The 16,058-nt window shown below is 37.4% G+C and overlaps 2 protein-coding genes across 4 annotated transcripts in view; both read left to right on the top strand.

Annotated features, from left to right (window-relative positions):
• The window catches only part of LOC132913419 (furin-like protease 1), a 351,740-nt gene that overhangs the window by 1,262 nt on the left and 334,420 nt on the right, over window positions 1-16,058 (top strand). The gene's annotated exons all lie outside the window — the stretch shown is intronic.
• Window positions 1-16,058, top strand: part of LOC132913436 (neuronal acetylcholine receptor subunit alpha-7-like) — a 167,693-nt gene that overhangs the window by 45,469 nt on the left and 106,166 nt on the right. For 2 of the 3 annotated variants that reach the window (XM_060971790.1, XM_060971789.1), the window contains exon 2: window positions 4,761-4,903. The exons of the other annotated variant lie outside the window; for it this stretch is intronic. In XM_060971790.1, coding sequence (XP_060827773.1) covers window positions 4,761-4,903 — 143 coding nt within the window. The remainder of the gene's footprint in view (window positions 1-4,760; window positions 4,904-16,058) is intronic. 3 annotated transcript variants of the gene reach the window in all.

Below are 16,058 nucleotides of genomic sequence, written 5' to 3'. Positions count from 1 at the left end.
AGACTTCCAACCGAAAAAGAGTTTCTCTAGCGAGGTTTTAAAAAATCCTATTAAATGCGTCTCTGCGGAAAAATGGCAAAATATACTCGTCTTACATTCGGAAAATATTTTCTGTTATCGCGCGAATTGTGCGGTTCAAAAGCTGCACTATAAAAGGAGGTTTTAGCAAGATAAACGTTTATTTATTCAGTGAAGGATGTAAATTCCATGTCGAATAAGGTAGTAAACACTTTAAATGGCTGAATAATCTATTTTAGCTTTTAGAAACTTCACAAGACAAAGCTAAAATTATAAGTGTACTTTTCCATGCTTGAAAAGGATGAAATAAAAATATTTTAGAAGATTTCAAGTCGCTTTTGGCACTTGTGAGATTTACCACTTCAACCCCTCAGTTATATTTTCATAGTACAAGATAATTTATTAATTATTCTGAAATATTCAACTAAAAGTATAACTCGATCGGTTAGCGACGTGTTCATATTACCAAACTGTGTATGCTTAAATAAATGACGATTCTATACAAAGGTGCAACGTACAATAATTCCAGCACGCGAGAATATCTTAACACTCCGTAGTAAAATATGCAGGGTAATCTCAAAACGGATGCATAAATCCTGGTGCATCACCAACGGTGTAACATCACCGAATCCATTTCTCTTCCCTGATATGCTTAGAGCAGTGTAACTTTCCCAGTTGATCTTTATTTACGCCGGCGGCGAAAAATATGGAACGTTACGTCCCTGTCGGCGTCATAACTCAAATCCTCGCAAGTCTGTATCGTACTACAAGAATTCACAGGCGTGTTAAAAAAATCACGTTGCTCTCAGAAGGTATCGAATAAAATGTACACACGCGTGTATGAAGCAGTGCGATTTTTCTTTCGCGTGAAAATTATTAGACAATTTATAACACGACCTTGTTCGTGCTATACGTCAGCAAACCAGTTCCCACTTAAATATCGTTTCACTGCGTTTCGCCCCGACCTTCCTCTCCGTTTGCTGTCGATTAAAATCTCACATTTTCCCAGGAAAACTTTCCAAATAATTCTTCGTTGAACGCGGGCTAAAGAAATCACGAAGACTAACAGTAGAATCGTTGAAAATCGCTGCCACCTCAAACGCATCAGCGATTTCTTTCTTCATCTCGAGCAACGGTTGGTTCATAAAGTTACTCTGGCTGATCTTTTGCGCGGCTCCAAGATAAAGGGTTCCCTCGATCCCGAGAGACCATAAATCTGAAAGTGTGCGAACAACTCGCGTATGAATTCCTAAGGTTGTACCCAGGGAACAATCTCTCTATTAATCGAACTTACAAACATCGTTTAGCAATGACAAAATAACATGGTAACAGCACTAACGAAACATACGGGTTTCGCGCTATTTCTTATGTAGTATAATTAATGAACAACTTGGTGAATGAAACTTTGCGGATGGGGTGGAAGTTTAAAGAAGGACTAACTCCTGGTTAGTTATTTATATGGGTGATGATTTGCAAAGTATTCAACTTCTTTATTACTAGAAACTCGTGCGCGAGTTTTAGATGGAACACCATAGATTGAAAATTATTAGATACGTACTGCCAAAATTATTTATTAAAAATTGTTGTATATTTAGAGCAAGGTGGAAAACTTTTAAAAAGATTTGTCAGATGATTTTGCAAATCCATAGTTAAATGATTCTCGAGGATCAATTCCAATTTTCTACTATATATAATCCAGAAAAAAATTTGTCTGCCATTCGTTTCCTGTTTACTAATGCCGCATTTATGAAATGCGTCTTATGAAATATGATCGTGTTAATGAAAATGGGTCGATTGCACCCTATTGTTTCGTCCAGTGGAACGGTGCATTCACTGAGAACGGACTTCATTCCGCGGTAAAATTATCGGCGTGAAAATGGTTCGATTCCGATAATGGCATTTTTTCTTCCTTTCTTGTTTTTCTCAGAGAAAAGCAGAAACCATGGCATCATTCGTATCTCATTTACATCCATTCTATGTTTTTTATTTTCATATAAATGCTGACGATCACCACAAGTTTTCAACTATACTTTAAATCGTACCTTAATGCAAGTATTAATCCAGGGCGATGGAAGATAGCTTGAAAAATTAAAGTCAAACGTTACAATCGCCAAAATTGTTGAAATAAATTATCCTGTCTTGAAAGTTATGAAACTCAATTGACCATTTCGCGGCTATAAGCATTCAAGTGAAAAAAAAAGAAGTTACAAAAGCAGAGAGTTGAAAATATAACGGCGATTCGAGAGAAAATAACTCTATAACACAGCAAGAGCAAGTCCTTCTCTAGTCTTTTCACACAGCTCTCGTCGATTTGCAAAGTCGCAGCATGTCCTGCAGAACGATTTTGTGAAATTCTTAGAAGCAAGCTTCTGCTCTTTAACTAGCTTTACGTATTCAATTCGTGTTCGTGAATCCAATTACCGGGTACGTTCTCTCGAAACAATGAACAGCAAATGTTTCGCTATTTAGCTTTGCTGTATCCTATTTTGTTTGGGCAGGTGGAAACGAAGAAAGTCAAAGGGTCTATTATCAAAAGAGCGTGAAGGAGGAACATATCTTTTCAGTCCATGTATTTACGAACGTTTATTACTATTTATTTTCTCTCATGGCTTTTTAATCGATTGTCTCTTAAACGAAACGAGTTCTTCGAATTTATAATCTCTTTTGCAAACAGCTAAAGAATTTCTTTTATAAATTATTCTTCACAGGTATTTCTTTAAATTTTAAGTATCTTCCATACGATATCAAAGAAACAGATATTTTGCTTTGCAACGTCAAACAGAAAGATAACCGGTATTATACGATACAATCATACGGCGGTGAATCGAATTTTTTCTCGTCGAGGGGATTCATAATTCATATTTTGCCTTTGCATTCCAATGAGAGGGTATCTACAGTTCCATGTCGAGACGCGAAACATGCGTGCACACACGATTACTCCAATGTCGATCATTCCGCATTCTAATTGTGAACGCGGATGCTAACGATAACGTTTGTACTGTGCCAAATGCAACGACGTATCGGTGATGCACGGAATTTTCCCTTAGGGAATGGAATTCTCATGATTTGAATTGCTTCCGAAAGGGCTTGGAAGCCAAAGCTGTTATAATCGAAGATGGATATTCTGTTCGAATTAATGATTATATCACCGTTTAGCGATAGAACTACTAGCAACTAATGTTTAAAGCGTGTATGAAAGAAATTGAAATGGGAGGCACATGAAAAAACACGTAATGTAAATCTTTAGCCATATATTTTGCAAGAAACTGTTTATATTCCCGAAATGAATCCATTATAAATTAGTCATCTCTACCATTCTAGTTCTTGCATTGACATTGTTACGCCAGGTCATAAAGTATAATAAAATGCATCTTGTTTTATTTTACTTTCCGACGTTTTCTTATTCTCGAATCCTACGCTCATAACGAAGCGCAGTATCGGCAATACTGACGCGACAAGTTGAATCAGCAACTTCTTAATGCGAACTATTTCGTGGAACAAGATATCGAATGGTGTCTTGCGAGCAACAGGAAAAACGAGAAACAGAGACAAAAATTGGCAAGTACGAGGGGCTAGAGAAAGGAAGAAAAGGGACAGAGGAGACTGGGTGGATAGGAGAGAGATCCAGGTAGAAAGAGAGATTACGAACTTGTATATTCGGAAAAAGTAGTGCAAAACGTCACTGTGGGGTGACTCCTAAAAGCGACTGAACAGAGAGGAGCTTGGGGATAAATCGAAAGAAGATAAACGTTCCTTAAGATACTCGACAGAAATTTGTATCGTCGTTATTTTCCTTTTTCTTTTGTTTCTTTCCGTCGACACGAAGCGATACGACATCGATAGGACGAGGGCCAGTCGTCGATAACAGGTCTGTGAAAATTGTCTAGTTTCCTTTGATATTCAACGATTCGAGGCTGAATGTCCACGACACATGGACTTCCTATCGCGTGTGCAACCACCGCGAAGCCAATTAATTTTTCTACACAAGGAAAAATACAGAAATTTTTTCTTTTAATTCTGTTTAATTTTCATGTCGATACATGTGGCCATTATCGTGATTACACAAAATCGACGTGATCTTCGAAATTGTTCGAGATACGTTTAGAGCTTTAAAGAGAAGTTTTAAAGAGAAGGAATCAATGCTTGTTTCTATTCACAGGTCAGTTGCAAATTTACCCATGCAAGCGTGTGAAATTCAACGACTCACGGATATCTGGAGACATTTACCCGTGCCCTTTTTTGCAAAAATGTGTACTGCTGCTTCAAATTAGCTTCTATATATGTTTTTATATTACGTATAATTCTTGTCAGACTTACATTCTTGTTATAAAAGGGGCAACGTAGTTTTAAACATGTACACTTTGAACCACGACTAACATTCCGTGTTCCACGTACGCAAGATATCTACGAAATTCTAGTCGACACACGTTTCCAGACAAGACGATACAACGATCGCTAATGACAATCTTCATCTTCGATTCCAACTGAGACTTTCAATTGGTTTCTACCTTCTTACATAACGATTGCAATATTTAAGAAAAGAAAAGAAGAAAAAATATCTTTCGTCTTATAAACATTGCCTTTCCTCGGTGAATTTCGAACAAAGGGAGAATGTGGTGTTCTCGAAAGAATGCGAGCGTGGACCGCGGAAGAGCTCGAGAGTCGACGAGGCTAGTCGGGGCTCAAAGTGGTTTAAAGATCGTGCTTGTACAGAGATGACTGAAAAAATGATAATTGGTCAGGGCTGGTAAACGGCGGTTCTCACGAGAAACGGCTGCTAAGCGACCTGCTGGATACATACAACGTGCTGGAGCGTCCGGTTGGCAATGAGTCCGAGCCCCTCGTGTTGAGCTTTGGCCTTACACTAATGCAAATAATCGACGTTGTAAGTTTTCAACAGCAACTTAAAAGTTCCTCTGTACAAAACGCATAAAAGACCTTCTCTCTAACGTAACACGCACACCGCACACAGTACCAACAGAATTCTAAGTATCTATCATACTGAAACGAAAAGTGTGCTCGTTTTATCAAGGTGCGAGTTAAGTGAGTTGCAATAGACAGAACGTCCTTTTTGCATTGCTTTCTGCTTCGAGTAGCACGATCAGTTTTCTTAACATTCCTATTTGCATGCAACCTTATCGTATTTTGTTCGATAGGTAACACCTTATGATTATTCCCTGCATGAATTTTGTAATTAAGAAGAAGGTATACATACATACACTTTTAGACATCCATCTGACGAGACCTCTGATTTCAAAATGTATATCGCAGTATTGAAAATCGTCGAAGGTTCTAAAATCTTCCTTGTATTTCCGGAATCTTTTTTTTGTTAGATTTGAAAATACATTCGAAAACTAAAGGTGTACGATCAGTACGATCAGTTGTCGGTATACAAATGCTAATATATCTCACGTTTGCGAAAATATGAAAAAATAAAATTTCTTTTTTAAAATGTCGTGTCAACAGCCAGAGACCAATGTACCCAAACGCGACCTGGTTCGTAATTAGAAACGTATCGCATCCTTTTTTCTCCGGCCAACGAAGCGCTGGTATTGCTACGAAACGGGGCTTCGATAAACGTGTACATACATACACACACGTACATATATAGGAAAAAAGTACACAGATCGGTGATTACCTACGAGGGCTACGTGCAGCCCTGCATACACGTTTTCCAACATGCATCTCCCGTTCCTGCACGTTTATACGCACCAGTGTAAAACACGTACATACCGCACATGCACACGGAAGGAATGACATTAAAACGAACAAAGACCAATCACTGATATTACGACTAGTCGCGTGTACAACCTGGATGTATATAGGATGCATCGACGAAACGGAAGTGTTCATTGGCTGCACTCGGAAGCCGCATGTAACATACGATGCACTTACGCTCTCATCAATCATCGTCTAGTCTCTAGACTCACTGTCAGTTTCACGGTTAACCCTTGTAAATTATTGAACGAAGGTCCTGTTAGTTTACCCAATTCAATTTTCTCCATGTCCTTACAATTTGGTATATAAATGTTTATACTGAATAGAAGTTCCCAATTTTATCAGGGGTACATTTGTTTCTTGGACTTGCAACAATAAAATCTCTCTAGCCTTGAATTTTATGATTCGATCGCGTTTAATTTTAGAGCAATTTTTGATATGAAGAAGATTAAACCTCGGTTTCATCAATTACTGAAAGCCAAAAGATGTTACATCGATGTTAAGTTTCATTAAAATATAACAGTAGTAATATCATTTTATTTTACACTTTCATAAATTTAGTGTAACGTTGATTTAGATATAACATTTCTCGCGAAGATGATTTACGATAAACCATAGCTGTAGGAGTATGGTGCGGACAATGTTTCGAGCATCATTAGAAATGATTAGTAGAAGCTTCGGGGAATTTCCGTTCAGACAGCACGTGGTGCACTGCTGGTTTTATGTGTAATTAGAAGCCGGATTAACAGTGTCGTCTATTGTGTCCAGATTCGTCGTTCTATTTCAAGCGTGTGCCTTGTAATTACTTTGTAGATTTTGCTAATACCAGTGTATGGTTATAATCTTTAAACGTGGGTAATATCAGGCTTGTGGAAAATATCAATTTTCAGGGCTAATTATTACGAGACGCGTATAATTACTTAGACGGTAAATTTCTATTATCCTTTGAAACTCTCGATAACCTCGATATCGATAACCTCGTGGGAATTTATTTTTCCACGATCGTATGTATGTAAATACTTCACGGATCATCCATATACAATTTATAAATTCGCGTTCGAAATACACTTCACGTTCGAAATTGTATATTCCACGGGAGAAGGATCATCCGAAGGATTTTAAGCTAATCACATCGATCATTCTCGAGAGCGAGAATCAAGCTCTCTCAGTCAATTTCGATATTCTCAAGTTGATAGTTCTCTAACGTATCAAAACGTCGAGTAGTTGAGGATGAGTTTAGAGTTTAGACGTATCTGGTTAATATATTAGCAGAGAAACTATACTCTAGTATATACTGCGGTAATTCTATACACGAACTTCCAAACTAATAAATTGAACAAATTAATAAACAATATATTCGACTGCAATTTATCACATATGAATAGATACGCGTACATCAATATTCACGTGGTGTAATGACAAGTGTGTAAAAGTTTAATTAAATCCTGAAGACCAATAATTCCGTTGACGTTTATATCGATGGACATTCGTGTCTATTAGATATTTAGTTTTGACGCGTAGTTCAACTCTTTGTAACTTCTTCTCGTTCTATATCAGAAAGTTTGAATTAATTTTAAATTCTAGTTAATTTACAATTCAACAGATAATGACAACATTTATGAAACATAATGTTTTCGCGTAAAATTCTATCAAATATCGTACGTTACATAAAATGATTAAGGAATATCTCGCAAATGGCCTAGTAAAGGCGTATTTGCGATATATTGTTTCACGAATGAACGATCTCATACATCGTCAAAATTCAATCGCTTCGCACAAAGGACATTCTCGAGATTTAAGATGACGTTCTTAAACTTTACAAGTCTTCATTTCAAATTTTCTCATTCAAATATGAAAATAAACATCGCTTTCTTTCTTCTACTTTTCTCTATAAATCATCGAAAAAGGAACTTCACCGATGAATTTTCAATGCTCATAATTCAAGCAACATTTCCTTCGTTTCGTTAAACGAGCCATTTTCCTCGCGATCGAAGATCGAATGGCAAATTTAAGAGGTGTCCACCACGATCAGGAAACTTTTCATTTCCGAAAACGTGGACGTGATCGCAGCAATATGGAAACGAGGCATCGGTTTCTTCTGGTCGAGGGGATGCAGGGTGGAAGGAAATATCGCGAATTTTCGTAGCACACGCGTGCGCGGGAATACAAATGGCGCGTACTGGCACCTAAATAATGTACAACGGCACGGCTAAATATGCCCTGCGCATTGTTTCGCTGCGCCTGTTTTGCCGTTTATCGTTTCCCGTGTCCGACAGCGGCTGCCGTTTTTGCAGCGTCCCTTTGTTCTTCCTTTCGCCTTGTGACCTTCTTCCATAGGACCATTACAATTGCGACCGAGATTCGACCTCCAATTTTTTTTATACCCCAACGATTGCGAAGAAAGGTGCGGTATACACCATAAGCGTCGTTCATTTCTACAATCATTTTTAATTGCTCCAGAAATTATTTTCGCCGTTCTTTCGATACCGGAGGACGTATTCTCCTCGAATTTAACCTTTTTCACTTCGTTGCGTTACTAAGATCAATCGATTGTAAATTGTATTCGAGAAATATTCATTTTCGTGGAAATCCCGGTGAAGGACTTCGTAAGAATCTGATACGGATGAATCGATGGAAAATGATGGTGAGGTGATGAAGTAGTTTCGAATAATCGCGCAAGGAAGTTCAGCGAGAATAAAAGCAACATAACTGTTCGCGTACATATAAAAATCTCGTGAGATGATTACAAAACATATTTAGACAAGCTCCTTGTACGCTAACCGTTTTCTACTGATCTCACCGAATCTGAATTTTATACGATTCAAAAATAGTTTAACGAAACTGAAAAAGATTACTATCGACGAGATGGAAAGTCTCCAGGAAAAAGATCCATTGAAACAACTATATAAAAATTATAAGCACATTTTCATTAACGAGAATATAAAATCTGAGACTATTACAATTTATCAGGCGCATTTCCAAGGTACCGTGAAATTGAATGCTTGTAACGCAACATAATGCCAGTAAACCCTTATTGCCGAAGAAACGTTCCCTTTCTGCGGTAGGACAATGCTTAGTCCGAAGATTAGCCGAGTTTCAAAGCTTCGCCAGCAATACCAGCGACTATCTAGTTTCTTTGGTTGTGTACGTTTACCGACACACCAACAGTTGCCCTCAAGTAAGAGGAACTTACATCGTTACCGTCGATGTCTGCGATATATTTTAGAACATTCCCTCAGGGTCGGTTAGCTTATCTGACAATGAGTTTGCCTCACAGCTAAATGTGACCTCGCAAACCGATCGCGCGCGCTGCTTTCCGCTGGAGAAAATACAAGATAATCATAATAATCTCCTACTCATTAACGTAATTAAACAGAGGCGTGCAGTAGCTTATAGGAACATCGATTGCGTTGCTAATCCGACCACCTTTGAAATTGAAGGCAGTTTTGGATTTAAAGATCAAAGCGCGTTTCATTCGTAAGAGAAAGATATACGCTACCATCTCTGTACTATGTTCATTCCGATTTACATTTCGATTCGATACACATTTATTGAATTATATAGACACCATGTTGCTTTACAACCTTCCTCCATCTTTCATGCAACTTGAATACTCCATCCGTCCAGAACGTCTCAGGTTTTTCGGTGAACAAATTTGCAATACGATTTTTCGTGTCGATCAAATTCCTTAAAAATTGGAACGAACTTTCCGGACAATTCAATATTTTGGGATCGATGATATTGTAATGTACAATAATTTAGGCTTCTTTATGATGCAATCAGTTGGCAAGTGCCACCTTTATCTTGCAATTGATTCATCATTGTTCTAAATCTACTTCCTAATGACATTTGTTCAATTGTGGAAGACATAGTATTGATTTAGGTAAAGTACCTGTACTTCGAGTGTCATGAACGTTTTGATCCCTTGATTATATCGTTACTGATATGCTAAAGAATCTTGAATAATTTATACCTCTGCGTATTCTAATTACAGTTCCATTATACCGAACAAATTGAAGTTGTAATTAAAGTTATAGTAACGATATATTCAATGAATACGAATTAACTATGCTCCACTTTGTATAAGTTTAAATGTATTCGGGCTGAACTTCTGGATAATGAAATATTTATGGTATGGAAATCCATGGTAACAGGACTACTTGGCGTGGTTACTAGCAAATAATAGTGTGCTTAATCGTGAAGAGTGAAGAACAAAAACGGTCTAATGTAAGTACATCATTTCATAATTATACGGAAGCATATAGTCTAGAAAATAGGAAGATCAGACACTGGAATTCGGACCTGTAATTTTTACTTTTTGTAAAAGTTGTTTTATTTTCTTCCTCTTATGTTAGATTATTGTATAATGTCTTGTCTTTCAGACAGGTCTTATCGTGCACTCACTTGTTGAAATATTAAAGGCACTTTGCATTAATATTCAGACTCATCTATTTTCAAAACGCTCGTAAAAACGGTACTTTTGGATACGCTTAAAAGCTTATAAAAATACTACAGCATTAGCTAGATGTCTTGGAAACGTTTGAGAACGATCGCGATCGGAATATTTATGCGTAATATTAAAAATACGATTATAACTACGCCTCCGAAGAAATCTTCTCGGAAAACTATGCCCTGTCAATTTTTCATACATTGCTTTTAATGTAAATTGTAATAGACAAATCTGTTTTTCCATTTCTACCGAAGAATCGACTTTACCATTAATATACGAAGCTGAAGTACATTTGTAGCGTTTACCCAAAGATCTACAAAAAGAGAAAGAGATAAAACGCCTAATAAAAAAATTTGAGTTAATTATTTCTTGTAACATCGTGCATCAGTACACCTCTGTTCTATACAATCCTTTGACGACATTATGTCTTCTGCAGTTCTTTCTTGAACATGAAAGAAAATACGACAAAGGCGAGTAACTGTTCTGCTACACAGACACCTTAAGTTTCCCGCGTTTTTCTCAGAACGTTCTCGCTATTTTAACTGCGGCGAGAAGCTTGTGGAACAAGAACGTCGCAAAATACATCCTCACAATCCAACTTGACTGGCTCATAAAAAAAGATGATCTCGCCTTCGTAATGGTCTTGTTTTCAGCTTGTAGAATAAGGGACTTCTGTCTGTTGGTTTCAAGGAAAAACACCGTGAAAGAAGAGCGTCGCTAAAAAAAATTCGGTAAAATTTCAAATGCGAACCTATGCTTTGATAACAAGCAACATCACAGTAACTTTTGAAATCGTATCAAAATGCGATGGGCCTCGGCGTTGAGCGAAATTCTACGATATCTTCAAATATTTTTCTTTTTGGGGAATTTATGGTTTTGTACGCGGGTAAGAATTAAGACCTTTGTCAGGATTATGTGTACGAGATCTTTCAATCCAATGGGAAAAGATAAATTCCTCAGATGGACCCTTTAGAGAGGAAGAACGCGTCAAAGTAGCAGCCATATTACGAATGAATTCCATGAGACGGCTTTAGAGTCAAAGAAACAGACATAGAGAGATGTACAGCTGTACTGAAATTGAATCTCAAGGCATCCGAAAAATTTCTTTGCAGGAAATTATTGCTTCTAAGCGATTAGATACTTTAGAAAGAAAAAGATAGCACTTGGTGGGAACAAACGAAACCGGAAAAATATCATCACGAAAAGGTAATCGTAAATTACAGAAAATAGATAAATAGTAGATTATTAATTTTTGTTATATTAGTTACAAATTATACATAGCATTTAGAAACGTTTTTAGACTCCATCTATTTATATTTAACATCGCGTTCCAAGCGTTTAACGAGGAATAGCTGTGTCTGACCAGTTGTGGACCGATTCTACTGGATACGAGGAGCTAGTAACCATTAATATTCTATTCAACATTCAAACTTTTTAACGATCAAAATCAAATGTTTCCAGGAGTAATTCTTTAGTCATACGATGAATTTCAAATCTTAAAGCCTGCCTAAAATAATTCCAGATTTATATATAACGTGACGATCAAAGTGCAATCAAAGCACCAATCATTTAGTCTCAATCATTTCAACAAGCAAAGTATTTTTATCAAAATTTAAAGGCGTAGAGGCTCTACGAAATCAAACTAGTTTAGGTAGCACGTTCAATCTATATCGAATACGATAGGCTAAAGAAATTGCGTATGCCAGAAGAAGACGGGCCAGAAACGCGAGTAGTAGCTCGGGAATAGAATCTAATTTCACATGAAAGGAATCCTGTTAATGGTAGACGAAGTACGAGAAGTCGCAAAGAAGATTCCTCTTGATATCGGTTTCTCATTTCCATGGCGGATACGTACGGATGACGCATAGCGTCAAGGATGCGCCAGCACAGAAACGAGGTTGCAAAGTGGATTTGTTCGAGTAGGAAATGCGCAACGTGCACCGGCAATAGCGACAACAGCACCGATGGGGAACTGCATTCGCAGTTCTACTTGCTATGCCTCGTCACGTACCGCAAAAAGTTTCAAGCCATACGTCGAATTAACCGACTGTGCTGGATGATATCTAATTTTCTGTATGCTTACGGCGTTTCTGGATCCTCCTTTCCGACTACCCTAGGTCCATATAATATATCGTTGTCTCATCAAAATATCTCAGCCAGAATTTGAAGAAAAAGATGAAAATGCCTCGGGGAAACTTGTAATGTTATGAGAAGAATACATTATGGGAAAGAGGCAAAGAATTCATAACTTACCCTTTCAATCTCACAGTCCTTCAACTAGTTCGATGCATGGGTGTTTGATTATTTTTATTTAGAAGTACTAATTTTTTGACTTTCTTTCGCTTAACGAGTACCACCTATCCATTCTGAATCCCCCATTTACCATTCTACATAAAGACAATTGGAAGCTGTTGTGAAATGTTCCGCGCTTTAAAGTCGTTTAAGGAAATTAAGTCGAAACATTTTCCTGTATATTTCGTTGTTATTTTTTCTTTAAGATTCTTTGCAGAATACAAATCGAGATCCAAAATGACAAATAACGATCTTCTTTGCACACTGCTTGAAAATTTTACGTCAGTGCTAACTACTTTCCGCTCTTCGAATGATAAACTCGTCGTCCTTTAACTAACTTACAATATTTGTTATAGTAGAAATTGGCTTACTGTTGAGAATGGAAAGTGAATCCCAAAACTTTATCCGTTCATTCCAGGCCGTACGTGATCTGTATAAACCGACTTTCTACCACTGCGTCTGTAACTTATCCCACATCCGAAGGCTGTGAACGTGTGACCCATAGGGCCGCAACTGTCCCCACGAATTTATTTTCCTCCTTGCCATTACCACCACGCCGTTGTCTCGGTTACACCCAGCTCGTGCACCGCCTGAAAATTATTTAGCGCAAAATGAAACCACGGATCACCTCGTCGGCTAATCGATTTCGTGGCTAACGAATCAAAATAAAATATCAGCGCAGATCGTTACGCGGTACAACGTATAACAATATCATATTAGCGCCACATTTTTAAAGAAATATTCAGGGTCGATAAATTTCCATTCTTACAAAATATCGAGGAATTATTTCACAATAATTTACCTTAAGATTACCATCCCTTCTGTGGTGTATCGCAGTCGAATGTGGACTGCGTCGATAGCATAAGAAAAATGAATTTGTACAGCGCGAAGCTTCTCGCTAAATCAGAGAAATTCAAACAATACGATGGAAAGGGTAAGCTACGTTATGAATCAGATCAGTAGCGAGTAACCACTCCGGCGTGGTGCCGAGAATATGCAAACACGAGGTTGTCGAATAATATATAGATGCGTGAGATTTGTAGATTAAACCAAGAATCAAGGCTGTCACTGGCGGCTAGATTTATAGTTGGCAATGCGGATCTTTGCAAGACCCAATTCGTATATCGTTCGTGTACTCTTTTCTCCTCGAATACAGATGCAACCGGAATATGTCTTGCGTTTAGAAAGCGTTGGCGCGTGACCCACAGTCGACACGTACCAGCTAGAGATCACTGGAATCCTGGGTCATATCCAGGGGTTGGGCATATACCAAAAGTTGTGGATGGGGGCTTGGTTTGCCTTGCTGTATCAAATTTCGTAGGTCAATTTTCGTTATCCGTGCTATCCTGGTTCGTGTGATTTCGTGGACGATTTCGTGGCTAGTCAATAGTAATCGGGTCCCATTCTTATTGCGATACTTTTACCATCGGTAAAATACAACGAGTAATTTACGATCGGAACGCGGGATAGTCGTTCTGGGGCGTAGAGATCGATACAGGCCAATAATCTTATATAATCATGTTTCAATTTTAGAATTCTTATAGAACGAAATTACATGGTCGTTTCCCTTTTAATAGAAATTTTTCCGTTAGCGCTCGGTTTACAATGATTCGGCATGGTTTAGCGATAATCAATATTTTATCAGAGCTCCCGTAGGAGTAACAGAAAATTAATGCCGGCAGTTATTGGAGTTTAAACTATAGAATTAAACCAGCAGGATTCGAAACCAATTTAATCTCTAATTATTTCCTTTTTCCTAATACCGCTCTGTGTTTGCTCGTTTCGGCTTTCATTTAATCCTAATACATGTATTCGACCAGAACATAGGATAAATTAATTATAAGTGGTGCAGTTATCGAAGTAGAATTGTATGCTCCAAGTTATCAACTCTGGCGCAACAAAGTACCTACATAGAGACATTCTACGATTTATAAATACTTAAAACAAGCACGAATGGTGTAACGTTGCTGTTTTATATATTATTATGTTATAAATCATATTTGATACCGGTGAGATAATTGCAGAAAGGATCATTGGAAAGTAATCGTCCATTCGTAAAAATTCAATGGGACAAGAAATCGATGCAGCTGTTTGCCAGGGTCATTGTGAAAATATACGCGAGCCTCTGTAGAAAAGGTCGGAACGCACGGATGCATCGTAAGGAACGCATTGTTACAACAGCCAGACGATATCGAGCTGCTCTTGCAAGCGTACGAGAGTCTAATTACACGTTAGCAATCTGGAGGGAGTTTTCAAGTGATATTATTGTTTCATGCTAATCGATTAGTCCCTATATCTTCTCGGCTATTGAACGATAATCGGAAATAAAGCACCCATTGAGTATGTTCTACCGAGAACTACTTAAGAGTGCAACTTAAACGATATCAAGTAACTTTCTGTAAAATAATTAAAATATTAGTACGTTCCATAGCCTCTTTTGTACGATATTTTATAAATCACGAGATAAAAATTAATAAAAAAAAGAAAGGCCAAGAATTACATTAGAAGAATATTAGGAGATATTCTAAGTAATGATGGACATGTCATTAACCGATACTATCTACTGGTAGTATCTACCGAATGAGAGAAAGATTGAAAAGATCGTAAATTAACTGTGTCCTCTGAAAAATGCGAAGCTCATCGTTGAATAACCGAGAAGAAAACAAACACAAAGTTCGACAATGGAATTCAATACCGTGGAGTGCGGTTAATATCCAGAAAGAAAAGCGAAAATGGATTAAACTGCGCATCAACGAAGTGCCGTTGAAATGCCGTGGAATCCTTTTGCAAAAGTTTTCGCTTTGTCCGATATTCCTCAAATAAAAACACTAGGCTGTCAGTTTATCTTAAATGGAACATTTTTTATATTAGCTCAGTTCTCATTATGACGCGATGTACAGGCACGATTAGAGTAGAAATGGGCTTCAGATTATGTTATTTTTCGTTTGAGCGGCTTGAAAAATCGTCGAATCGACCGTGACATATTAACTGTTTATTATAATATTAATTGTATACGCTTTTTAAAAAAATATCTACATAATGAAAGAATTTCTCGATACTTATGATATCGCAGCGTGTATCTGCTCTTCATGAAACTTCTTTAAATAAAACGTTTTCTCGTGTCATTAAATCTGAAGATCACTTCTCAATTTCAAAATAGATGTTAATAATATCAATATATTTTTACATTAATCTATCAAAAAGGTTGATATACCTGCGTATTTAGATAAATGAAGAGGATAATCCATTAATCTCATCGGGCGAGTTAAATTAACTTCATCCTATCAATTATGTAACATACATTCCATCCGACCATTTTAAGGGTTAATAGTTTTCAACTAGTGTACTAGCATAGCGAATATTAAAAATCACGTGAAAAACGAGGCCATTTATTCCTCTCTGTACTGTTGATATATACGTCAAATGAAATTAGGTTTAATGTATTAGCTCGTATTCGCGAAGCAATCAGTTTAATGCAGTGTTTGCTGCAGCCGCATCTAGCGACTGTATTGTTGATATAACGTCGGTCGTTTGCATTAAATAATCCGTGAAAAATAAAAAATCGATCAAAAATTCGTAG

The sequence above is a fragment of the Bombus pascuorum genome, chromosome 13, assembly GCF_905332965.1.
Source record: "Bombus pascuorum chromosome 13, iyBomPasc1.1, whole genome shotgun sequence".
Lineage (NCBI taxonomy): Eukaryota > Metazoa > Arthropoda > Insecta > Hymenoptera > Apidae > Bombus > Bombus pascuorum.
This window is presented reverse-complemented; position numbering and strand designations above follow the sequence as displayed.